At 43.8% G+C, this 26,803-nt stretch overlaps 1 protein-coding gene across 2 annotated transcripts in view; it reads right to left on the minus strand.

Moving 5' to 3' along the window:
• Positions 1 to 610: 610 nt before the first annotated feature.
• si:dkey-215k6.1 (transmembrane protein 132C) overlaps positions 611 to 26,803 on the minus strand; it is a 212,496-nt gene continuing 186,303 nt past the window's right edge. For both annotated transcript variants that reach the window (XM_048996453.1, XM_048996459.1), the window contains 4 exons: positions 12,997 to 13,202; positions 10,167 to 10,440; positions 8,578 to 8,769; positions 611 to 6,387 (listed from right to left, as the gene is read on the minus strand). In XM_048996453.1, the coding sequence (XP_048852410.1) occupies positions 5,215 to 6,387; positions 8,578 to 8,769; positions 10,167 to 10,440; positions 12,997 to 13,202 (1,845 nt within the window). In that variant the 3' untranslated portion in view covers positions 611 to 5,214. The remainder of the gene's footprint in view (positions 6,388 to 8,577; positions 8,770 to 10,166; positions 10,441 to 12,996; positions 13,203 to 26,803) is intronic.

The raw sequence follows: 26,803 nt of genomic DNA on the forward strand, positions 1-26,803 counted from the left end.
GCTAAAGCAGAGGCCCACTACTGATGCTGCAGCCTGGGTCCCACAGTGTCAGAGGAGACCTCAGTGTGTCCCTGCTCTGCTTACAGTTTATTGTATTCCTTACCTACAGACCCTCTATCCATCCATGTAGATTCCATAACTGCTTAATCCTGGAGCCTATGCCAGGAAAGAAAGGACACCATGCAAGGGACGCCCTGAACAGCAGGCAATTTCACAGCAACATCTAGAGTTGAATCACTACATATTTAAACATTTGAACATAATCCCGCAGTCAGTTAGTGTAATTTCAATTTGAACCACTAATCTGATAAATGAAAGTTTGTTTCCTGAACCACTACACTTCATGGGATCTGTAAACACACATGCTGATCTGTAGAAAGCCCCACAGACTTGGAGGATAAATTACGAGAGGCAGATGAGAGCAGAGCACAATTAGAGGTGTCGGGGGAATTGTTTGTCCAGGGCTATAATGATTTTCTATAAATGTTCAAGCAAGAAATAAAGAAAATATGCATAAATTAAAATTCCCCTTATACTGTTCATATAAATTTTACACAAATGAAGCCCACACAACAAATGATAAACAAAATTAAGACTATTTTTCTAGGACTTATATACATATACATCTTTATTTTCCAGCTCCACATTCCCTTGCACCTCAAAACATGTCATGACATTTCAAAAAAGGACGAGATAAATTGATGACAAAAAGGAGAATATGAAAACTGGGTAAAATCACAGAAAAAAATTATGATCTCCTTCTCTGACCCAAGAAATGTGTCCTTTTTGTCCTGCACAGCGGAAAAGCCATATGTCTTATGTTCACCTCTGGGATAAAGCAGAAGATGTTCCCTTTTAGCTGTGTCTCCGCCGATGGCTTGGGAGCTGCCTGTCTGCCTGACCGCACCCCGTGACTGGTGGGGGTGAAAGCCGTTGTTTGTGCAATGCCATAATAAAAGTAATGCCATGACGTCGCCACATGTGCATCACCATTTTTGCCACTTAAAAATAGGTCACCATCATTGGCTGTGGTGTCAATAAAAGATTTGCTAAAGGAGGAATCAGTGGACAGTGGGTCACCTTCCCCAGTACGAATGTAAGTCCAGTGGCTGTGTTTCTGATCATCAGTGGGTTTCAGGTTTTGTGCTAGACACCCCATAAGCATCCATCAGATTAAACAAAACTAAATGTATTCATTCCACCCAGCTGTACAATTTCCTTATATATACGTAACAGCCAAAAACTAAGGTGTCAATAGCCTGCAGGCCAGAATAATTATTGGTTTATTTAGAACAATTAATCAGTTGGCTTTCGTAAAAATAAAAATATAAAATGATCCGCACTTAACTCATTTAGCTAATAATACCTGCTTTGAGTTCGCTATATGAATATTACACTGGTGCTTATTTGTTGATTTGATTCACACTACACGGGTACAAAATTAACAATAACAGTGCTAGCTTGCATTATTAATACACAGGTAAAGCAATTTCCTATTTACAACAAATCCTGGATAATATTTATGAACACATCTTACATTCTTATAATCTACAATGCATACTGGTTTACACCTGAGCTTTTCGGGGGACAGCAGGTCATGAAAACGGTGAGATAAATGGGGGGAGATGTGAACAGAAAAGCTTTAATGAATTTTACTCATTTACATTAATTGTGCCGATTTAACACGTTTATCACGGAAGTCCTAATATAAATGTGTATTTGTACATGGTATGTTGTGTGTTCTGGACCTTATTTTATAGCAGTAATTGTATAATGTGACTGTGATTTATCAGGACTACCGTAATTTAGCCATTAAACAGAAAATAAACAGGTAAGATTCCAAAGTAATTACACGAGTGAATATATAATTACATAAAGTTACATAAAGAAGCAACATCCAGAAGACCCACCACACATATATGAGGCGTGGCGCTCCAGTCCGTGAGATCTGCAGGGTGTGCTGATTCACTGTCTCAGCTTGTATCAGCCCAGTGATTTAATGAATTTATTTATTTAATTTACCTAAGTTAACATGTGCTGGCTGAAGGCTATGTACAATTTTCCTTCACTATAGGCCAGTATTTCCCTATCCTCCCAGGTAGGCAGTTGGGAGGGAGTAAAAATGTGGACTGTCTGGTAGGGAGCTGGGAGGGAGCAAAAATGTGGACTATCTGGCTAGGTGCTGGAAGGGAGCAAAAATGTGGACTGTCTGGCAGGGAGCTGGGAGGGAGCAAAAATGTGGACTGTTTGGCTAGGTGCGGGGAGGGAGCAAAAATATGGACTGTCTGGCAGGGAGCTGGGAGGGAGCAAAAATGTGGACTGTGTGGCTAGGTGGTGGGAGGGAGCAAAAATGTGGACTGTCTGGCTAGGTGCTGGGAGGGAGCCAAAATGTGGACTGTTTTGCAGGGAGCTGGGAGGTAGCAAAAATGTGGACTGTCTGGCAGGGAGCTGAGTGGGAGCAAAAATGTGGACCGTGTGTGGGTCCCCGAGGACTGGATTGGGAAATACTGGTATAGGCAGTTTTGCTATTACACCTCTTCCCACAATGTGAATTGCGGCATATGCAATTTATGAAAGAAGAGCAGATGCAAGCTGCAGATGTCTGCTGGCTTTCCCACAGAGAAAAGCACTGCATTCTCAGCCTTCAGCCTTCAGTTAGCTTTGCTTGGGAAGTGCTATTTTATGGGTGTAACCAAAAATGATTTGAATCGCACATCCAGCCCAAGCCCAACCATGCAGCTGCATCAATTCAAAATCTCCAATCCAGCCCAAATTTAGGAGGAAGGAAATCAGCCAAAAATAATAAAGATGATGAAGATGTCATGAATCGATACACCCATCTTGACACTATTATCTTTATATTGCATATAATCTGTTTTCATATCAAGATACCTAAAGCCAAATGATTTTTGCTGTGCAAAACTAATATGATAAGATTTATGTTTTTACTTCATAAATATGACATTTCAGTACATTTTATATTGATCAAAATAGTATTGAATCACAGCTGAATCTTGCCAAATTGTCATAGAGCATGGGGGACATACATGCCCCATCTTATTTTCACAAAATCTACTACATGGCTGTAAATACAAGTAAACAGAAAAGAATCTGTGAAGCTTAGAAAGTTGAACATAGAATAAACTTTGACACCTGAAGAAAAGTTTCATCTTATGAAGTGTTTTAACCATAATAGTTACTGGTTTGTTTAGTTCTTGAGTGCTCTGAGTGCTCTGGGTCTAACCCCATTTTTCTATAAACCTTTTTATATTGCATTGTTTTGTATAACGTGAGGTTTGGGGAAAACATATTTCTGGCATTATAGCAGAAATTACTCTACTGTACATGTATTTTTATGAAATTACATTAGAGAAGGGGAGGTCTACAGATGGAAGATATCTCACTGATCTGTTTATGTTAATGTATTTAACATAACATTTATATTTTCTCATAATTTGATTCATTGCGATAATTTGCTCAACCTAGAGTACATTACCACAGAATTTAATATTCAATTGATCAATGAATTGATCAAATAATCAATCAATCAATAACAACGAGCAACTAACTAACCAGAATATTTGAAATAATGGATATAATCTGACTGATTTATTTAATGGCCAAAGATTGGCTTCATTCATCTATCCTGTACAGGTGTTCTATTGCCTGAACTGCAATTTCACATAATTGAAAAATTATAGGGTTGGTTTAATGTGATTTACATCATGCCATCCATTCAATCAACTCAGTCAAGGCTAATTAATTATAACAGAATTAATAGAAAAAAACATGCATACCTTGTGACTCTCGAGAACTGGAGATGCCAGCCTGTGGCATACAAATATAAGTGATCAGAAGCAGGTGAACACATTGCGATTAAGGTAAAACAGGTTAAATAAACTTAAAATGTAGGGAAGTCTTTAAAACAAGATGAAGGAGCAACTAAAGGCTGCACACCTTGACAAGGACAACGTGAACACAATACAGCCATAGGTGACCTACAGACAGTCCTCGTTCACTTTCAGGATAGGCTCCTGCTTTCATTTCTTGGGTTCAGGTGGCATTAGGGGAAACTGCCAAACTATTCCAAAAAAAATGACCTTTCTATTTTCATTCCTGCAAGCAGTTGATGCAGTTTGTGTCTTGGTATGTCCATCATGGAGATCCAGAGGCTAGTAGTCTTTTTTTACAATTATCCCAGTTTCTCTAGTTCTGCTGCTTTGATGTTGTTGACCAGACTCATGGAGACTGGCAGAACACCAATATCCACGTTAGCTCCTGTACCAGCTTCAGTTGGGGGCACTGCACTACTGGATATGCACAATGCAGTAGTTCAGTACAAATATGTTCACTGTACATTCCATGCCAGGTGGAGGTGTGTAGGTTTCCCAAGCACTGTGCCTCCACCACATCATTCAAACTTTGTCCACTTATCTTCTATGCCATTTTGGTCTCATTTGCATTACTGTTTGCTGGGAAATAAAACTCGTATTTGTACACAGTTTTCTCACTGGCAGATCTACAGTTTTCTTTCACTGGTGGAGGATTCATTTTAGGCCAAAGTCTCACTTTTCCACACTCAAGATTCCATTTTTGGAATGCTGAGCAGAACGCCATCAAATATTACAAAAATAAATAATTTTAACAATGAAATACAATACATTGCATTGACCTTAACCCGTGGATATACACAAAGGTGCAAATGGTTACAGTGAATAAAAAGAAGGAGAGTAAAAGGGCTCTAATGCTATTGCCATGTTCTCATGTTTTCCTGGTAACATTTCTAATGTCCTTTATCAATTACCACCATTCACTGGAAAAGGTCTATAGTTAGTATACACATGTCCATGTATGTGTTTCAGGAACAAGTACAAATCATAAAGTCAACAACCAAAATCTTAAACAAACTTAATGGAAAAAAAATATGCCTGAATAAAAAATACTTTTTTGATTTTGTATCACTTATTTTGCTCTTTGCAAGACTCCTTCATGTCCATCATCCATCTACCTGTTGTTTCTTGTTTATCATTTTGTTTCCGAGGAAATGCCCACATTCACCATCCGTAATATAATATTGAGAAGTAGCATACCTTCCCTCAGTCTTTTTCCTACGTATCGGTCACATTCCCCCACCCTTTCACTTCCCAACATTCTCCACTTTTTTCAAAACAAAAGGCATTATAGGTGAGTTAAAATCACGTGTCACTCCCCCTGTTACAGATTGTCTTGTAGCCTCTCCATGTACGTTCTGATTTCTGCGGACTGCCCTAGGTCCATGTCCTGACAGACCCACTTGATATCATCTTCATTACCTATTAGGATGGAGTTGGTGTACGGGCCCCCGTCATCTGGAAGGATGGTGGCAAATGAGGTGAACTTAACCCTCTTGCGCTTGGCACTGGGCGAGTTGTTGAGCAACTCGGACTTGGGGTCTTTGCCATTGCAGGGCCCTTGGTCTGCAGGCCGATGGATTTGGCCCTGGATGTTCTTCTGAATTCCACCATTCAGCAGGTACTTGCTCTCCTCATAGCCGTCGCCACGGTCGATGATGGTGGTGCACTCATCCGGCTGAGGGGACGTGTCCCTGTGATGCTCCAGGAGCTCCGCCTCGTTGCCCAGCCACACCCAGTCATGGGCGTGGTTCATGTTTCCCTGCTCCAACACTGGCAGCTGCTTGTGCCGGTACTTGAAAGCAAAGGTCACACAGTTGATGAGAAAGACTAGGATGGCCAAGCAGAAAACTCCCAAGAGGGCATACATCCCGATCTCCAGGTCAGACAACCCTCTACTGGCATGGGGCAGGTTGCTTCCACCCGGGAGATCCACCTGCGCAGGGAAGCTGGTGAGGTCCACAGGGATGATTACGCCCTGTCCCCCAGTGCCTCCTGCCAGCTTGCTGCCCCCAGCATGGCTTGTAATAGTGGTCTTGGTGGTAGTGCTGACTTTTCTCATAGCCCCCTCTTCACGGTCCGAGGAGGCACTGTTGTACTTCCAGCTATCAGGACTGGCCTTGTCCAGTTCTGAGGTCTTTTGTCTGCGATCACTGGTCCCATTATCTAGGTTGTCATTATCCTCCTCCTCTGTGCCCCTGAGATCCACATCATTCTGCCCAAACTTCACGCGGACATTTCCTGTGCCCACCGCCAGCACGCTCTTCCTCTTAGACTTCTGGCAGGTCTCAGAGATGACCATCTCCACTCTGATCAGAGGACCCTGGCCCTCCCCCTCAGCCACCACCACTGGCCACTTCAATGGATGCTCCTGGTAGGTGGATACTATGTTCTCATCCAAGGACGTGGCAGTAAGGGTGAAATCCTTGGAGTCGTAGATGCTGAGTGGTGTCACAGAGCCATCACTGAACTGGATCCAAGCACTAATTACAGCATCCTGTACAGAAAATCAGGAGGTCATGTCAGAATGTACATCAACATTTGCAAAGTAACACAGTATTGTGTATGGTGTTTTGAATCAGCAAGGCTTTCTAACAATCCTTGGTAGTTTTCATTATTTGTATAGAAGATATGACATCTTCCGGCTCAGTTACACTGTATGTTCCTTGATTGTAAATCAACAATCCACTGCAGTCAACATAAAATAACCTTTCATCCGACTTCCTGTTCATTGATTTAGACATTGTTTTTTTTTCCTTTAAGTCTATGCAAATTCATAATTTCCCAAGATAAAAAGCACAAGACCATCAGATCTTTTCATCAAACAGCCTTGTAAAAATGAGTAACATCTAAACGCTTCAAGAAAAGTAATTACACCTCTGTGTTTGATACAACAATTTCTTTTTCCCCTGATAATGAGATGATGAATGCAAAACATGAACGGAAGGTTAAATATAGAGAGAACCACGTTCAGTTTTATAACCCTAAGCCGCAGCTTTTGGAATTAAACTGCTAATGGAAATAATAACATGGGACATGGAAATTAATCCATGGAATATGGCTCATGTGAAAAACAAAACAGCAAACATTTGCATAATGAACCGAAACATGCAGAATATGTATGCAGAAAAAATCAATCTCTGCCAAAAGGACTGTATACAATGGATTTAAATTTTAAATCTTTATTCGACATTCATACACTAAAAATCTCCAAATGCCTTTAAATATCACAAGTGTTACACTATCAACATTTAAAGCTGTTTTAATTAAAACTGCTCTAATGAATTGAAATGTGTTAGAAACATTATAATGCATTCAATGTGTGAAGGTTACATTGTAGATTTTCCTTTAGGATGCAGCCACACAGTGCATTATGGATTTCCTATAGGATGTCAGGTTAATAAGACACATAGATTTCCTGTTTCTTGCAGCCGGCACCTTATATTTCCATAATTTGCCACAGTATGATGGATATATAGACATTCTCACTGAAAACAGAAAATATATCACAGTGAAACTGAAGCTGCTTTAAACTTCTTATTTTCTAGGCCTAACTAATCATTTCAAATAATTTCATCGAATACTCTCTCCAAAATGGAAATCAAATGCTAGAATAATATTAAAACCGAAAAGCCTAAAGAATTCATTATTTCATAGCAGTTTCTATTTATGATTTCCTATCGATTAGGTAGCATTTCCTTCCATTCTAAATTAGCCACAGCTTATGAGGACAAACCCTGCAATAGGTTACTGAATTGAATTCCAACCATATATCCTAGTCACAAGCCTGGCCCAGGCAGCATAAGGCAGCTGGCTAGGGTACACTCTGGACAGGATGCCACTCCATCGCTGAGCACATACATACACCCAATATGGGCAATGTGGAGGCCACAATTAGCTGAACTGCATGCCTTTGGAGGACACAGCATAGGGCAAGCACGCAGACTGCATGCATACACAACAGAGATGGGATTCAAAATGGCAACCCTGCAGGTGTGAATGAAGAAGAAACTGACATTTTTACCCATTAAATGTCATGCAGAGCCTCATCTACTACACTAGAATTTAGAAATCAGTGGTCATTGTTGACACACCACAAGGAAATGTGTCCTCTGCATTTAACCCATATGTGACATCATGACATAGCAGGGGGCAGCTAATTCAGCACCCGGGGAGCAGTGCTTGGGGGCTCAGAGTACCTCAGTGGTGCCTTGCTGGTCGGGGATTCAAACCTGCAGTTTTTCAATTCAAGTGCGCTTCCCTAACCATTAAGTCACCACAGCCCCATAGTCACTGTGTTATAGTATGACACACTCACCATTGCACAATAGTATAACACCTTCACCATTGCACAATAGTATAACACCTTCACCACTACACTATAGTATAATACACTCATCACTACACTCTACTATAGTATAATATATATCTTTGTGGGGACTCCATTCATTCCTATGGGGGACAAATTCTAATCCCACCAAGATGACCTGAACCCCTACCCAGCCCAAACCTTAACCATAAGTAACCAAACAAAACACAACTTGTATTCACAGATCTTTCTGGCGACCCGAAAAATGGTCCCCACAACGTCAAAAAAACAGATTTTTATTACATTGTGGGGGACATTTGGTCCCCCACAAAGTAATATAATCCTCATACAGACACAGACACACACACACTGGGTCACCTGTTTGATAGAATGCAGTAAGTCCAGGGCAGTGGTAGTGGCCACAATAGTGTGGCTGTTCGCCAGGCTGGGCTGCAGTGACAGAGACAGACCAGCCACCAGCTGCACACCAAGGTCTGTAATGGTCACCTTGTCATCCAGCACCGTGATTGTCTTCTCTGCCAGGATAGAGTCTGAGAGAGGAGATAGCACCTGGAAACATGAAAGCAACAATCATTACGCTCATTCTGTCCTTCTCAGCGCCACAACATCATTAGCTCATCATTAAATTTTAAAGTATACTAATAGCACAATCTGCAGAGGGAACGTCATAAGTGCATTTTCTGAACATAAAAAACGCTGCACCAATCATACGTCTTGCCATTTGGGTGTCTGCATGTTTATGGCTGTTGTTCTGTTGCATCCTGCCTCATTAAGATATTTGATGACAGTGCAATGGCCCATGTCAGAACCTCTTTGTGTTGCACAGATATGTGCTCGCAGGAATTCTCAAACACCACCATATTAGAGAGTGCTAACAAGAAAAAAAGCTTGTTAGCACAAGGATCCCCGAGATGTCAGTGGACATCAAAGGCTGTCATTGTAGTCTGAAAACAATTTTGCATTATAGCAAATTCTTGCATTTTGTTGTACTTCTCTCTTTCCCTCTGTAAACATTTTAATAAATGGTAATCAGACATCTCTTCTGAAATTGCAAATGGTGCACATTAGCTGATTGTGATTACTCAAAGTCTTGCAGCAAAATAGGCAGATCAGAAACTGCCTTTGCACTACAAAGGCTACCATTTGTGGAGGTACATCTCAGTGGGTAATCCTTTGCAAAAACAAAATAGTGTATACAGAAAAGCTGGAATCGTACCGTGGACAGAAAGTTTGCCTCAAAAATATAAATGCAAATTCTGAGTGACTTTTTCTTCTGTTTAGTTGTGTTGCAGAATACTTTTTTTCAGTTTCTCTGTCTATGGATGTCTAAAGTAAAAGTTATTTAGTCAGTGAAAATGTGGAAAATCTTTTATTGTCCCTTGTCATGGGCAGCAGGTATTTGCAAAACAAAATGTTCATCATATATTTAATGCTTATGACAGCATTTTCACTCAGGTTTTTTGTGATTTACCTAAAAGAGTACAGTGCTTATGAAAACTGGTTTTGCTTATTTACTAGTTGCCCTGTCAAGCTGCAGAATTTCATTCCTACTACTTATTGAAACAGCTAGATACGCTGTATTTTACTGAAACGGGTAAGGTTTCTTAATCCTTATCCACCAGAACAGAAAAAAACAAGTGCAAATTTTTGAAGGTGGCTAAATAGGAAGATGTCATCCTACAACCTGGAAGACACAATGCAGGCTATTAAGAGTTCTGAATGTGTTCTTGTTGTTGCAAGCAAATATTTTTGACCACATGGGCCTTATTTGGGTCATGATGAAGGTATATATAGATAACGGAAGATAAAGGAACACCTTACTGTTTCGCGCTATGAGATAAAATAATTCTTGAAACAGCATGAGATTACAGTTCATTGTCCGATCTGCTCATTCACTGTTACTTTTTGTGTATGTAGAGAATTTCTCATTAAGAATGTGGTCATACCTGAATGGTAGTGATGCCCAGGTCCCTCCCCATCAGAACCCTGCCGTCTACAAGCCTGGCGATACGGGGGTCCTCCACCTTGAAGTAGTCCACCACCAGTTCCGTGATGTCCGCCTGCCAATCAGGGCCCAGCAGATATGCCAGCTGCCCCCCTGTCTCGGCTGGCTCAGCCACGAAGTGTGTCAGCACCCTCACCAGGGCATACTGGTACTGCAGTGTGCAGCCCTTGCCCTTCTTCTCCTCGTCCTCATCATCCTCACTGTCACGGGTGGGTCTGCAGTACACGAGGGAAGCCATGGTGCTCAGCATCGCACAAAAGCACACAAAGATCTTACATAACACTCATCTGGACCCGTTACAGGGTAACATGAAAAATTGCTCAGATTTTGCCTCAGAGAGTTCAGTGCTACAGTTGGCAGCAGGCTTTGAAGGCTTAGAAAATAACCCCAAGACGTGAAGATTGCTCACGTCATATTCGGGGGGAAAAAAATTGTAAAACTAACACCAAAATCTGTGCAAAGTTTGCTAAACACTTTCAGGATTTACATACCCTGAAGTATCCTTGTTGCAAGACAGGGGCAAAAGAAAGCTTAACTCATTTTTCGTTTTTACCTAAATTAATTTATAACACAATACACCGTGTGCCATTGTACTCATTCTAGAACTATAATTCACTCATAATTAATTACTGTAATATATTTGTGTAATGTAGTGTAATTTAAATTTAAATGCCTGAGTTTTATGATGTCATATTAGTATAATTTGTTTTTATAGCTCAGGTCTGAGCTGCTGTTAGCACACTCTTTGCTGTGTCTTAAATAAAGTACTGGCAGCTATGTTACACTTGCTGCCTGACAGCCCCTTTTGGTCATGTGACCATGCTGTGGTCGGTTACTTTGTTGTATTGACCATACTGAGCTCTGCCAATAAGCCCAAATATGATTATGATATGCTTGTTTTTCATTTATTAATATTTCATTTGTAAGAATGTCATATAATTATAGCATATATAAATGCCCACTAAACATGCTACTCTGCTGATAGAGGTGCAAAACTGTAAGATATATTCAACCTCTTTTCCTCTGTGTGCTATTATAGTTAAAGAATAAGTTACTACACCCATATTCTGTTAAAAATGAATGCTGTCAAAATCTAACACATTATAAAAATGATAAAAATTCAACCAATTATGCTTTTAGAGCCCCTTTACTGATTAAGTGATTGCAAAACGGATGGATATATTTTCATGTCAATAAGCTGAGGAAATCCACTATTTTTACTAAATTGAAACAATACTGTACAACACATGTAATAAATGGATTTAAGTTCTAACTACAACCCCCCCCCCCAATCTGGGCTGTAGTATGATTTAAATGTATCTAAAAAGATATCTAAAGATTTTAAGGAATAGTTATGTTGAGGGGTCTAAAAAATTGCAAAATAAAATTTATTGGATATAAGACCAAAAAATGCCCTCTATTGGTCAGTAACAGGACTGCTGGGATTATATGCTATTAAAAAGGGAGGAAGCAGGCAATAAGTGCACAGCTTTTAGACTGATATAGCAGTCAAAATACCGAGATGCTATTTTCTTATTTTCTATTTACTCCATAATGTATCTGTTACATTGAGCTTAGCTGCAGTGTAACTTTCCCTAACCTGAATCTATGGAATGCATGTTAGCAGCTCTTATAGCATCACAGTGACCAAGACACTCAGTTTATGTCACCAAAGAGCTCAGTTCATCACCTTTCCTTTTCATGGTATAAGAACAGCACCTGACTACAGCTGGTCACTGGAGCAACAAAAAGAGCTACTGACTAAAAAGAAATAAGGAGAGGCGTTAACTACACAGGCAGGAAGAAGTGGTCACTGCAGGAAGAAAGAGCTCTGCTCACTACAGTAACAGGCAAAAGCATCCAATTACAGGAATGAGCAGGGCGACCAATTACAGACATAAGTAAAACTGCTCAGTTTCGGAAGAAAGTGGAAGTGCTGACTGCAGACTTAAAGAGAATGGCTCAGTGCAGGAACAAGGAGAGCTGTCAGCTACATGCACGAGGATAACTGCTCAATAGTGTGAGAAAGAGAGGAGCTAAGCACTGAGACAAAGAGAACTACTCACTACGGCCGGGACAAAAGGAAGAGCCCCACTCTGTAAGAACAAGGGAGGCTATTCACTACGGCAGAAACATGGAGAGATGCTCTTCAGCAAAGAGCAAATGGAGCTGCTCTCTACAAAGACCAGGAGGGTTCTCTCTAAAGCTGGGAAAACATAAATTGGCCAAATTGAAAAATGGCCCCAGCAGACAGGCTCAAGGTTGCAGCATGAGGTGGATATAATAGCTCTGCCATGTGAGGCAGCGAGCAGCACGGGGGGGATTAAGGAAACAGAGATTGTGGCATTATTCAGTGCTATATGTCACGCCAATGTGGGGAAATCCACTGCCGTTAGCAGCAACACTGCCTGGCCACTTTGTGGTTAATCAGCTTGATGTCTTACCTATTGTGATATTGGTGGAAATTTTTGGCTAAACATTTGCAAAGCTTTGTAATACATGGTTGCTTATACTCAGCATACACTATTATACAGAAACTCATTGGACCCCCCCAGGAAACAAATATACCTCTGAGGCAAAAAAATCCTATTAATAACCATTCAATTCCCATATCTTGTGTTAGAACAGTGTTATACAAGCAGATTGTCTTCCAGGGGTTCTGTACCGGGGCTGAGAATGTTGACCCTGTAAACTATACGCTCATTAGCTCAGAGTACTGAACATGGTGCCTGGTGGGACAGGATCGCAGCCCGAGGCAAAGGGCCACTCACCGCCTGCTGGCCAGGATTGGCACTCTCCAGCCCTTCACCTGGCTCAACTCTGCATCCGACACTTCAATCTGCAGCGGCAGCCGGGGAGCCCACACCGTGAGTCCCAGCTGGGCGCTCAGGTGCAGAAAGGTAAAGTTCACTTGTACTGACTGCTTGCCACTTATTTCTTTGCCGTTGACCAGGACAGCATCGCACGTCGGGGACACCTGTAGGGAGGGAGGAGCATTGACGCCTGTTAATCCAAAGAGGTACCTGGCAGCGTGTTATTCATTAGCCCCAAGATACTGTCAAATTTACCATCTCACCACAACAGCGCTGTGCGTGTTTACATGATGGTCGCATTCATCAATGCAAACAAATCACACAAATGACAAAATTACATTTATTGTCCACTCCATCTTTGTCATGACTCTGCAAATTTAGCTGAATTAAAATATGTATATATATATATATATATATATATATATATATATATATATTTTTTTTTTTTTAAAACACATAGTTTGGTCAAAATATATGGACCACTTGTTGGAAACCTTTTTTCCAGGATTCTCCTGGCTAATTATTTGCTGAGGGAAAGAGACCCTGCCCTTTAAACCAGCATTTGTCCATAAATTCTAAAAAATGTGACTTACAGTAGCTGGCTTCACACTTTGCTGGCTTCGTCTTACTGTTGGATATCCCTCACTGGAAGAGAGTGGCTGAATATACGGATAACTGATAACTGATCATATGGAATCCAAAAATGCTGAGCCTTATCCTCCCAAGAAATTTAAACCACATGGGCAGACACAAAGAATTTTGCGGGAATATCAGCTTCCAAATCTTAACTGTCAAATTTAACATAAACTAGCTTCACATGCTAATGAGAACTGCTTAAGAGAAGTACTTAACTAGCAATCCATTTTAAGGTGTTCATTTTTGAGTACTACACTACACGTCTTTTTCCATACATATTCCTTATAACTGCTTATTAAATGAATGATCATTGAGAGATTAGAGGCTATCCCAGGTAGGCAGAGGACATCCTGGATGAGATTCTTGTCCATTTCAATTAATACCTTCCAAATTCCTCTATTTCAAGCAAATGTTAGCTGTTTATTTGTATAATACCTGAATCAGTGATATGCAAAACCGAGCCAAGTCAGAACACAACACAATGGAATGGTGAAGTATTAGTTATTTATTGTGCAGTATTGTGCAGTATTGTGGTGGTTAATCAATATAATGAATAGGCTTGCAGAAGAGTGTATTAATCAAACCCTGTTCCTGCAGCCACTGAGGCGCTTGGCTGGTGTGAACTTATTGACATGGGAATGTATTACAGTTTGTCAAACTGAAATGTATTTTTCTACTGCCTCTCTTTTCCACTCCCATCAAAGCCTGTCCCATGTCTTAACTTTGTAATGATTCAGAATTATTGAAAATGCATTCTTTGTAAATTTTGGATAGGAAAATGTAAAAAATAAGCTATGCATTGGCTGTGATATCAATATGAAAGCTTGAATAATTCTTCAGTATCATGTTTGGGCTGCCTAGGAGCCATTTTGACACAGATTACAGTCTCACGTTTATCCATAATGCAATCCATGCTAAGTGGAAAGCTGAAAGGTGCAACAGCAGCACCCCAGTGCCCGTCTATGGCCTGGCATCATGATAGCAGTGTCTGCGATAGCAGACTATGTGGGGGCCGCACTCCCCAAAGTGCAGGTGCTGAGAGGTGGGTCTGTGTAGAATCGGCACAACATTAAATAAACAAGTTCATATAGCCCTAGCAATTGAGTAATGCTCAGCTTATCTAATGAGATGGGTGGGCTCTTTGCTTGTAGCACAAATCCAGGCTAAGTCGGTTTAATCTAATCCGGTTTAATTTTGGAGACGACAACTCAGAGATCATTCTCCACGATTAGTCATGATCTGAATTTATGTTTAATGTACATCAGCAGCGAGAAAGTCTTTTCGCATATGTAGGTAGACCCAAGCTTCTAGTGCAGGAGAAGGAAATGGACAATCAATTGTTATGTGTATGAATCAGTAGAGTGACTGTCACCATTTAGTTCAGTTAAACAATTCATTTTACTACAGCTTTAACTGAATTTTAATTAGTAGATACATTTCAATGAAAATTAAAACATTTTGTGGCTTGTGGAATTTCAAGTTAAAAACACACAAACATATATATAGTTTTATAAATAATATTATATAAATGTGCATAGATACATACATTAAGTTCTTCTACAAAGCATTCATGAGCCTATATACTGTATCAAATAGCCAAATGTATGGTACAGTATCTTGTCCAAAAAATGGACAAAATTGATATTTATTTTTTTAAGGAAATTCTTGTTTACAGGACGTCCTATTAGGATATTTTAAAAAAATATATTCACATAAGTTTGAAGTCATATTGCAATCTCCACTGTAGGAAACATTGCCCTAGGTAACTAATACATAACAACACATTGGTCCAGTGGCGTCTGCGCTGTGTACTGGCTTGGCGACACATAGGGCCTGTGGTGTCTGCGCTATGCACTGGCCTGGCGACACATGGGGCCTATGGTGTCTGCGCTATGCACTGGCCTGGCGACACATGGGGCCTATGGTGTCTGCGCTATGCACTGGCCTGGTGACACATGGGCCCTATGGTGTCTGCACTCTGTACTGGCCTGGTGACACATGGGCCATATGGCATTTGCACTCTGCACTGCCTGGCAACACATGGGCCCTATGGTGTCTGCGTTCTGCACTGGCCTGGTGACATATGGGCCGTGTGGCGTCTGCACTCTATACTGGCCTGGTGACACATGGGGCCCTGTGGCGTCTGCACTAGCCAGGTGACACATGGGGCCTTTGGTGTCTGCATTCTGCACTGGCCTGGTGACACATGGGGCCTTTGGTGTCTGCACTCTGCACTGGCCTGGTGACACATGGGGCCTTTGGTGTCTGCATTCTGCACTGGCCTGGTGACACATGGGGCCTTTGGTGTCTGCACTCTGCATTGGCCTGGTGAGACATGGGGCCTTTGGTGTCTGCACTCTGCACTGGCCTGGTGACACATGGGGCCTTTGGTGTCTGCATTCTGCACTGGCCTGGTGACACATGGGGCCTTTGGTGTCTGCACTCTGCACTGGCCTGGCAGCACATAGGCCATATGCCATCTACACTCTGCACTGGCCTGGTGACATATGGGCCATATGGTGTCTGCGTTCTGTACTGGCCTGGTGACATATGGGCCATATGGCATCTGCACTCTGCACTGCCTGGCGACCCATGGGCCCTATGGCGTCTGCGTTCTGCACTGGCCTGGTGACATATGGGCCCTATGGCGTCTGCATTCTGCACTGGCCTGGTGACACATGGGGCCTTTGGTGTCTGCACTCTGCACTGGCCTGGCAACACATGGGCCATATGGCATCTACACTCTGCACTGGCCTGGTGACATATGGGCCATATAGTGTCTGCGTTCTGCACTGGCCTGGTGACATATGGGCCCTGTAGCGTCTGCACTCTGCACTGGCCTGGCAACACATGGGCCATATGGCATCTACACTCTGCACTGGCCTGGTGACATTTGGGCCATATGGCATCTGCACTCTGCACTGCCTGGCGACCCATGGGCCCTATGGCGTCTGCGTTCTACACTGACCTGGTGACATATGGGGCCTATGGCGTTTGCATTCTGCACTGGCCTGGTGACACATGGGGCCTTTGGTGTCTGCACTCTGCACTGGCCTGGCAACACATGGGCCATATGGCATCTACACTCTGCACTGGCCTGGTGACATATGGGCCATATGGCATCTGCACTCTGCACTGCCTGGCGACCCATGGGCCCTATGGCGTCTGCGTTCTGCACTGGCCTGGTGACATATGGGGCCTATGGCGTCTGCATTCTGCACTGGCCTGGTGACACATGGGGCCTTTGGTGTCTGCGCTATGCACTGGCTTGGCGACACATGGGGCCTATGGTGTCTGCGCTATGCACTGGCCTGGCGACACATGGGGCCTATGGTGTCTGCGCTATGCACTGGCCTGGTGACACATGGGCCATATGGCATTTGCACTCTGCACTGCCTGGCAACACATGGGCCCTATGGTGTCTGCGTTCTGCACTGGCCTGGTGACATATGGGCCCTGTGGCGTCTGCACTCTACACTGGCCTGGTGACACATGGGGCCCTGTGGCGTCTGCACTAGCCAGGTGACACATGGGGCCTTTGGTGTCTGCATTCTGCACTGGCCTGGTGACACATGGGGCCTTTGGTGTCTGCACTCTGCACTGGCCTGGTGACACATGGGGCCTTTGGTGTCTGCACTTTGCACTGGCCTGGTGACACATGGGGCCTTTGGTGTCTGCATTCTGCACTGGCCTGGTGACACATGGGGCCTTTGGTGTCTGCACTCTGCACTGGCCTGGTGAGACATGGGGCCTTTGGTGTCTGCACTCTGCACTGGCCTGGTGACACATGGGGCCTTTGGTGTCTGCATTCTGCACTGGCCTGGTGACACATGGGGCCTTTGGTGTCTGCACTCTGCACTGGCCTGGCAACACATGGGCCATATGCCATCTACACTCTGCACTGGCCTGGTGACATATGGGCCATATGGTGTCTGCGTTCTGTACTGGCCTGGTGACATATGGGCCATATGGCATCTGCACTCTGCACTGCCTGGCGACCCATGGGCCCTATGGCGTCTGCGTTCTGCACTGGCCTGGTGACATATGGGCCCTATGGCGTCTGCATTCTGCACTGGCCTGGTGACACATGGGGCCTTTGGTGTCTGCACTCTGCACTGGCCTGGCAACACATGGGCCATATGGCATCTACACTCTGCACTGGCCTGGTGACATATGGGCCATATGGTGTCTGCGTTCTGCACTGGCCTGGTGACATATGGGCCCTGTAGCGTCTGCACTCTGCACTGGCCTGGCAACACATGGGCCATATGGCATCTACACTCTGCATTGGCCTGGTGACATATGGGCCATATGGCATCTGCACTCTGCACTGCCTGGCGACCCATGGGCCCTATGGCGTCTGCGTTCTACACTGACCTGGTGACATATGGGGCCTATGGCGTCTGCATTCTGCACTGGCCTGGTGACACATGGGGCCTTTGGTGTCTGCACTCTGCACTGGCCTGGCAACACATGGGCCATATGGCATCTACACTCTGCACTGGCCTGGTGACATATGGGCCATATGGCATCTGCACTCTGCACTGCCTGGCGACCCATGGGCCCTATGGCGTCTGCGTTCTGCACTGGCCTGGTGACATATGGGGCCTATGGTGTCTGCGTTCTGCACTGGCCTGGTGACATATGGGCCATATGGCATCTACACTCTGCACTGGCCTGGCGACACATGGGCCCTATGGTGTCTGCACTCTGCACTGGCCTGGTGACACATGGGGCTTTTGGTGTCTGCACTCTGCACTGGCCTGGTGACACATGGGGCCTTTGGTGTCTGCATTCTGCACTGGCCTGGTGACACATGGGGCCTTTGGTGTCTGCACTCTGCACTGGCCTGGTGACACATGGGGCCTTTGGTGTCTGCACTCTGCACTGGCCTGGTGACACATGGGGCCTTTCGTGTCTGCACTCTGCACTGGCCTGGTGACACATGGGGCCTTTGGTGTCTGCACTCTGCACTGGCCTGGTGACACATGGGGCCTTTGGTGTCTGCACTCTGCACTGGCCTGGCGACACATGGGCCATGTGGCATCTACACTCTGCACTGGCCTGGCGACACATGGGCCCTACGGTGTCTGCGTTCTGCACTGGCCTGGTGACATATGGGCCCTGTGGCGTCTGCACTCTGCACTGGCCTGGCAACACATGGGCCATTTGGCATCTACACTCTGCACTGGCCTGGTGACATATGGGCCATATGGCATCTGCACTCTGCACTGCCTGGTGACCCATGGGCCCTATGGCGTCTGCATTCTGCACTGGCCTGGTGACACATGGGGCCTTTGGTGTCTGCACTCTGCACTGGCCTGGCAACACATGGGCCATATGGCATCTACACTCTGCACTGGCCTGGTGACATATGGGCCATATGGCATCTGCACTCTGCACTGCCTGGCGACCCATGGACCCTATGGCGTCTGCGTTCTGCACTGGCCTGGTGACATATGGGGCCTATGGCGTCTGCATTCTGCACTGGCCTGGTGACACATGGGGCCTTTGGTGTCTGCACTCTGCACTGGCCTGGCAACACATGGGCCATATGGCATCTACACTCTGCACTGGCCTGGTGACATATGGGCCATATGGCATCTGCACTCTGCACTGCCTGGCGACCCATGGGCCCTATGGCGTCTGCGTTCTGCACTGGCCTAGTGACATATGGGGCCTATGGTGTCTGCGTTCTGCACTGGTCTGGTGACATATGGGGCCTATGGTGTCTGCACTCTGCACTGGCCTGGTGACTCATGGACCTTAATTATAAAGCAGCGTTTGCGAGAGGTGCCAGAGTGCCCATGCGTTGACAGAGAACACGGACAGAGAGTCTTGCCACTCTGCCACCGACTTAACAGCACCCTGGTTCACTGCCAACTGTGCCAAACTCCACTTAAGCAGTTAGAGCATCTCTTAGGGCTTGAGGGAGCCTCCCGTTTTATTCCTTTAATTCTTAGTGTTTTGTGCTGAAGCAGGAAATGAATAAGCATACTGAGGGGTGGATGACACCCTGCTCTGTTGTGGTTGCCTAATACAACTGGTTAATTTTAAATGATGCTTTCAAGCCTGAGGCTCCCTTCCCAGCAGGAGATTAATACGAAGCATCCGGTTTTTATACAAAGCTGCAGTCTTAATTGTTGTTGTGCTTGTTTTTTGTGTCCTTCAGCAGGGGTGCATCTATAAATAATGTCCGGGGAAATATAAAAGCTAATAGAAATATGACTGATGCCCTGAATAGTAACCACTTCACCTGTAAATTCTGAAAGAAGATTAAAAATATATATAATATATATATATATTTACTCCAATGAACTGACTTTTAACCAAATCAAAATTCTTGTATTACGTATACTCTAAACTTTGAGAATAATCACAAAAAGGAAAGAAAGAAATTCCATTTAGTTGTGAATGAAATCAGTTATTTTATAGATATGTTCATACCCGTGACCCTGTACTGGATCAGTAGCTAGAAGATGGACAGATAGATGGATAGCAAGATAAAAATCCATCTGTCCATCAATCTAGCCATTTGTCATTAAATGTTTATCCGGTTTCGGGTAACGGTGAGCAGAGGCCACAAAGAAAGAGCTTCAGTAAGTTTAATAGATAATAACTGACTTTGCTAAGAGTCCTATTTAAAACGTACGAAGGATCTCCTCTCTGACATTGTCTAGGGTCACATAGTTGCAGACACAGTAGACACAGTACTAGGGTCACATAGTTGCAGGTCTGCTAGGATCTATCTAGAGGGGAGGAAAGTCACCGTGATACAAAGGGATTTCACTCACCATTTTCTCGTGAGAAATCAATTTCAGAAATAATATATCGTAATGAGCCAGGATTTGCTTCTGCTGTTGAAGGTGGCTGTTAATGAATTCAGTATCCTCTCAAACAGTCCAATAAAATATTTTTACATAGTGAACGAATTAAACTGGCCCCGTTCCCATATAATATGCACTACAGTAATCTGTATTTAATTATAAACTGGGCCTCACAGGTTCCGGAACCGAAATGCTTTGCACTGCCTTTCTGCTTTGTTACCTAGTCTGCTTATTCACACCTGGAGAACACAGACTGCTTGCTATGACATTTTAAATGACTTACTGTAACAGCGCACTGCATTCAAATTTTGCAAAAGGAAAATAAGATGGCCAAATATTGCATGCCTTGCTTTAACTGGTGACGCAGACAGAGGAGAGTAATGCCATAGCAGCATGCAGTATGATAGATAACACACACCATGCTTTACTGAAGACATATAAATACAGCTTTTCTAAGCATTAATGACAGAGGCTCCAAAACGAGCAGCAATATATAGAAATATATCTTTCGAACTGTCAGCACGGACAAAAATTGAACATCCCTAACTCGGATAAAAAACACAAATTGCTGAAGTTATATTTTGAAACACGTGTATGGATCCATAAAAGTGTACATCCACATCCCAGTCTGCCACCGTCGAAGAAAACAGAGGGTAGATCAGCCCAATGGCCCTTTATACGTAGCAAGCTGCCTGACACTTAGCCTCCATGTCCAGGGTTAACAGAGGAGGGAGTGAGAAGAAGGTAAGGGAGAGTGTTTTATTTGATAGTAATTAAATGTCCCATTGGTTCCGCTGAGGACATGTCATCTCTCATATTTAATGGCACCGGCAGAGCGATGTGCTCTGACGCCCTTGCTGGGAACTGGAGTACCGGTCCGTGTCAGCTGCGATTACTCTAAAGGTAACTCCGCCCGTGTACTGTACGCCACCAACTGAGGCATGCTGGGAACAAAGCAGAGCAGAAAGAGGACAGACGCCAGGCAGCCATGCGTGATGCCACACGCAAATCACTCCTGGGAGAAACAAGCACTGAAAGACAGACGGTGTGGCAGTAGCGGCGCTACAACTAGTCTAATCAAAGGACTCAAAAAGCAATCAAAAATCAGTCTTCAGTTTGATTCTTTTCATGCAAGATTAAAGCTAATACAATGAAACAAACTGCCATATTTCTGCCTTTGATAAAACAATACATTTCCTTTTATATTATTATAAATACTGAAGTTTCCTCCAGGAAGAAGATACCTAATTGGTGTATATGTATATAAGGTAAATGTAGTTCATTAGGTAATATATATGCAAATTAGTCAGTAGTTTTTAAAGAAAAGAACAGCCATCCGTCCATCCATCCATCCATCCATCCATTCATTCGGAGCCTACCCCAGAAGCTATGGGCATGAGGTCGGGAACAACCCAGGATGGGGGGCCAGCCCATCACAGGACACCATTCACTCACACACGCACACTTTAGTAACTCCAATTACCCACACACATGTAACCCAGGCAGACGCTCGAACTCGGGTCCCAGAGATGTGAGGCAACAGATATAATATACGTTAGTGACAGTGGATTCCAGAATGTTCCAGAGTATTCTGCAAAAATGCTAATAAATAAACATTTTGAAAACCTTTTTGTGAATAATCTTTTTGGGGGAAAAACAATCTGCGAGAACTGTTATAGATCACTTGATTGATCTGTCTGGTCAACAAAACTCTTTTTTTCATTGCATAATGAACTTTTATTAAGATTTTATTAAGCCTTTTAGCACTGATGGCGCCACAGAACATTTTGCCCCGTCGGCCCCAACACCCCCACAATGAGGTTCTGTTTGCAAACCCACGTTAGCGTGGGATCTTTGTCCGGCACTCGCTCTGGCTCTTGCTCAGCTGCGATGGCACTGGGAGTTTGATGGAATGGACACGGAAATATTGTAGAAGAAAGAGAGAGAGGCAGGCGGACGGATGGAAATCCCAGTGAATGGTTCTGAAGAGCAATTATCAGCAATTTGGGAGAAAAGATCGGCCGATTGTATTTGGGCCACATCGTGACTTCCGAACGCGGGGCTAGAAAAACATCCAGGCTCCCGTCAAGCATTTAATTACACTGCATTCATAGCAGCTCAGGCCTGGCTGGTGATATGATGTAGGCCGGCATCGCTGGTGGGCTTTTGAAGACAAAGAGGGACCCATGCTCGCTTCCTTCCTTCCCTCCTGCTGGCGAGCTGTCCTCGCCACTCACTCCCTCAAGATGCCTCTTCCTCCCCATTCAATGCACAACTGCTCCCAGTTTATCCATGGCTTTTGCCATTTTTTTGGGGTGGCGGGGGGAGGCAATCGGAACATAAATCGGACTGCAAAACACCCAACGAGGGGGCGGCCTCTCGGCCATGGGAGGAGCAGCTGCTGTTTCGGCAGGAGACAGCAATATCAAAGGCCTCCCTCCTTTGGCCGTGCATTCAAATGCATCTGCTTTTACAGAGTGCTGAGAGCTGAACACCGAATAACTCTGCCTTTTACACTAATAACTCAGCCTTTGACGAGGTACTGAACCACATCCGTTTGGTGCAAAACCACTTTCAGACTGAATCTGCAAAATTGAAAGGAAACATTGATTGTCAACAAAGCGTCAGCGTGTCATGGTAACTATATGATTCTACAGTAATTATTATTAAAGTAAGTAATCTAGTGCTGCACTCTGATGGTTAAGCTCACTACTGGCAAAGGTGAATGCAGCTATTACATTACAGCTGGGCTATATCACAAACATTACAAATGTATTAGATTAAATCCAAAAAATATTGAGTAACTTCAACATGAATATCCAAATAACAAGGTCTGCTGCAAAACACATACTGTACACACACAAAACAGGCAATTTGTAACATGGGAGGAATTTGATATGACAAAGGAAAACCACACATAGGATTCCGACCCGCAACAGTGCTACCCACTGAGGCACCATGCATGTCTCACGATCAGTAACAAAAAAAGAAAACAATATGTCTCATTTAGATGCACAATTAACAGGGTAGAATGTGTGCTAGTCATTTATATGATGAGTTCAATATTTCTGCCACCTCACCTGCTGTTTTTAGGTGTCTCGAGTCTTACTTTAAGTTCACTGCAAGGAGAGGAGGAAAATATTCTCCTGTGAAAATGCCAAACAGCTGAGCAATGATTCTGAAGACAATGAAAAATTGATCTAATCTCTCTATCTGTTCTAGGAGAGGAAAAATGTGGATTACAGAATTAAGGAGAAAAGAGGAAGCCAAGAAGGCACCTTCCACCAAACAACAAAGAAAAACAAGGATTTGAAGGTAGTAGTTTGGTCAATTATTGGGGCTTATGGGAAAGTAATATACTCAAACTCTGCTTAGTGATCATCCAGAAGGAAAGTCTGTGCAAGAATATATTTCTTATTGTTTATCTGGAGAGACAGGTGACCTTCTTATTTTTCTTTCTCTGCTCTTCATTCACCCGAGTTGCAGCCGGCTCTAGATAAAACTTGACAGCTAACAAGCAGCTAGTTCAATTCTTGACAGCTACCAGCAGCTCCAAGCTTAAAGAGCGCTAACAGCTAGCCTGATGCCACACAGGCGCTACTGAGTCAGTCACTAAGTAGTACTGAGTGCTTCTAACACCAAATTAGCACTGGCATTGACCACTATATGTTACTATTTCCCAGCCTGGAAGGAGGATACAGAATTTAACTTTTTATTTTATTTCTCATGGAGAACAACGCGTACAAGGAATATACACAATTAATTTTAACTGGGATACACATTTTCTTCCAGTGCCTCCGCAACCTTTGAAGAGCAAAGAACTTGCTGTGTTACGCTGAAGAATTGACAGTTCAGACAACGAATTGATTTCTTTTCTCCCACGATACAGAGCAGGCTGTGACATAAGCCCTTTCTCCTCTACTGTGATAAATCACTGATTATTCAGCTGACAATGCAAAACACCGGCAAGCACTGAAAAAGACCAATCATTTCACAGTCCGGGGCATCGAATTACTTGGAAAAATTGGCAGCCTCCTTCCGCCTGGGTAGAGAAATGGAGAACAGCGGATGGAAGGGCCACAAGAGCGAAGGAAAAAACACTGCGCTGAAGAGAACACGTCAGCTGTCTGAAAGGAGAACAGGAGGAGATGCTTTATTTTTGAAATTGGCGAGGAACGGGGTCTTATCGCCCATGATAATCGCTTAGGGAGTGATTTTATTTCTGACATTCCTCTATGCCTGTGAGGAACTATCAGTTTTTTGGGGGTTTTTTTTGAGTCAGTGACCAATTTGGTGAGAATACCACCGATCGAGCTAATGAAGCTAACTTCTCCTTATCAGGTAGGAGAGTACAGGGTGATGTCACCCTGCATTTCACATTATTTATCATCAGATTTTTTTATCGTTACTTCCTCCACTGGAGACAAACTAGGGCCTTTCTGAAGTCCTGTCTGCTCTGCTTCTCACTGCTATTGGGAAAATCACGTTGCAATGCAGTCAAAGCCGAGGCCACAGAGGTGATAATAACAGTCACAATGGCACTGCATATTCGAAAACGATGGCAAGACGCAGATCAGTGTTCCTACCTCAACTCGCAGCATGTTTAAGTGGAGATAAGACATGTAGCCAGTATTACAGCGATAAGAAGCCTCAGCGATCCAGGGCTGTGTAAGATGCCGTAAAGTGTAAAGCGCTGTCTAAAGTCAAGCAGCTGGCCAAGAAAAGAGGTGATACAGTGAAGCTGCTCCATTGACAGGAGATTTCAGTGACAGAGAGCCTTATTTCAGTTTAAGAATCCCACCTGCCTGGCTTTTATGGGACACATTATCCCCGTGGCCTCTGCTGATTCATATCTCTATCACCAGCCGATTCCATTAGACAGGCTCCTTCCGGCTCCCTCCAATTCCCCCTGATTATTCTTATTCAGTTACTTTAATAATGTTTCTTCTGAGAATCAGGGCACTAATTACATCAGCTGTCACCTTGCATCTCGCTGCCAGACCTGAGCGGCTCACCAACGCCATTTCTGCTGGTGGGGGGGTGTCAGGTAGGGAGCAAAGAGACAGAGCAGCTTCATTACATCTGGCACCTCTGCCCAAAGAGCGATAAACAGCATCCTGGATGCTAACATCAGGGCAGCCAGCTCATTGAAGCCATACGGTGATCAGCAGCGATGCAGAGTAACACAAGCCATCGCAGGGACAGGAGGGATCGTTTTCTTTCCCATATAGACCAGTCTGAATGACACAGCTGGGACACTGAACTTCCCAGGCTTTAGTCATGCAAATTTACTGTCATTGGAAATGTCCCCAATAACCCTGCTTCTAATGGCTAAGGAAACCTGTCTGTGTGAATTCAACAGGTTATCTTTTTTTTTCTTTTTAGAAAAGCTGGACTTTTGCTGATATGATATACAGGAATTTGCATAAGTACTGTATTTGCATAAGCATATATGTCATGGGTGTCCTGGATGTGTCGTCTGTATTAGGGTGTCCTAAATGCGTTTGTATTTTTAGCACGAGGATTATTCCCAGGAAAAAAAACAGACCATGGCCCACACATCAGGAACAAAAAAAAGGTAAAAACACCAATGGCCACATCCTGTATGAACAAAAGCCCACAAAGGACTTGTGGGTAACAGACAGACCTACCCTCTATAACTAAAGACATATTGCACTGCTGACAAGGAAGGCAAACAGCATATGTGCCCCAAACAAACAAACTGTGCAATTACTTTAGCCAATTATATCATGACAATACCCTCACTATAAAGATACAACTGGCTCCAAAAGATAATCATCCTAAAGAATGGTAATTACAGCGGACACCAGACAGCGCCCTAAAAAGCCACACGGCAAGCTCCAGGGGGCTTTCCATTAGAGACACAAGGCAGAGTCGACTTGCCGGAGAACGTGAGGGTGGGAGGCACTGTTGGGCTTGTAAACAGGCCTAATTGATCACTCACGTAGCGTAGGGTGAATAAAGAGTGCCAGCGAGCGCTCCACTGGGCCTTCGTGCTTGTTCTTCAGACATCAAACACTGGCTTCGGTCGAGAAGAAGCCACGCGAGCAGCTACCAGCAGCCACTTACACATCATTTCTACTCCGTCTTGACTATTTATATTCTCTGTGCCTTTTCACCTGCTGTTCTTCCCCTCTCACCAATTGAGCCAATCAGAAAGCACTTAAGAGGTGTGAAGGTTAAATCCGACACAGGAAAACCCCAGGTTATAATTTTATAAAGGTTTAATGATATTTCCAAATATCACTAGAGCACTGAGACCACTGATATTAGTCAATGAT

This window comes from Brienomyrus brachyistius, chromosome 2, assembly GCF_023856365.1.
Source record: "Brienomyrus brachyistius isolate T26 chromosome 2, BBRACH_0.4, whole genome shotgun sequence".
Taxonomy (NCBI): Eukaryota; Metazoa; Chordata; class Actinopteri; order Osteoglossiformes; family Mormyridae; genus Brienomyrus; species Brienomyrus brachyistius.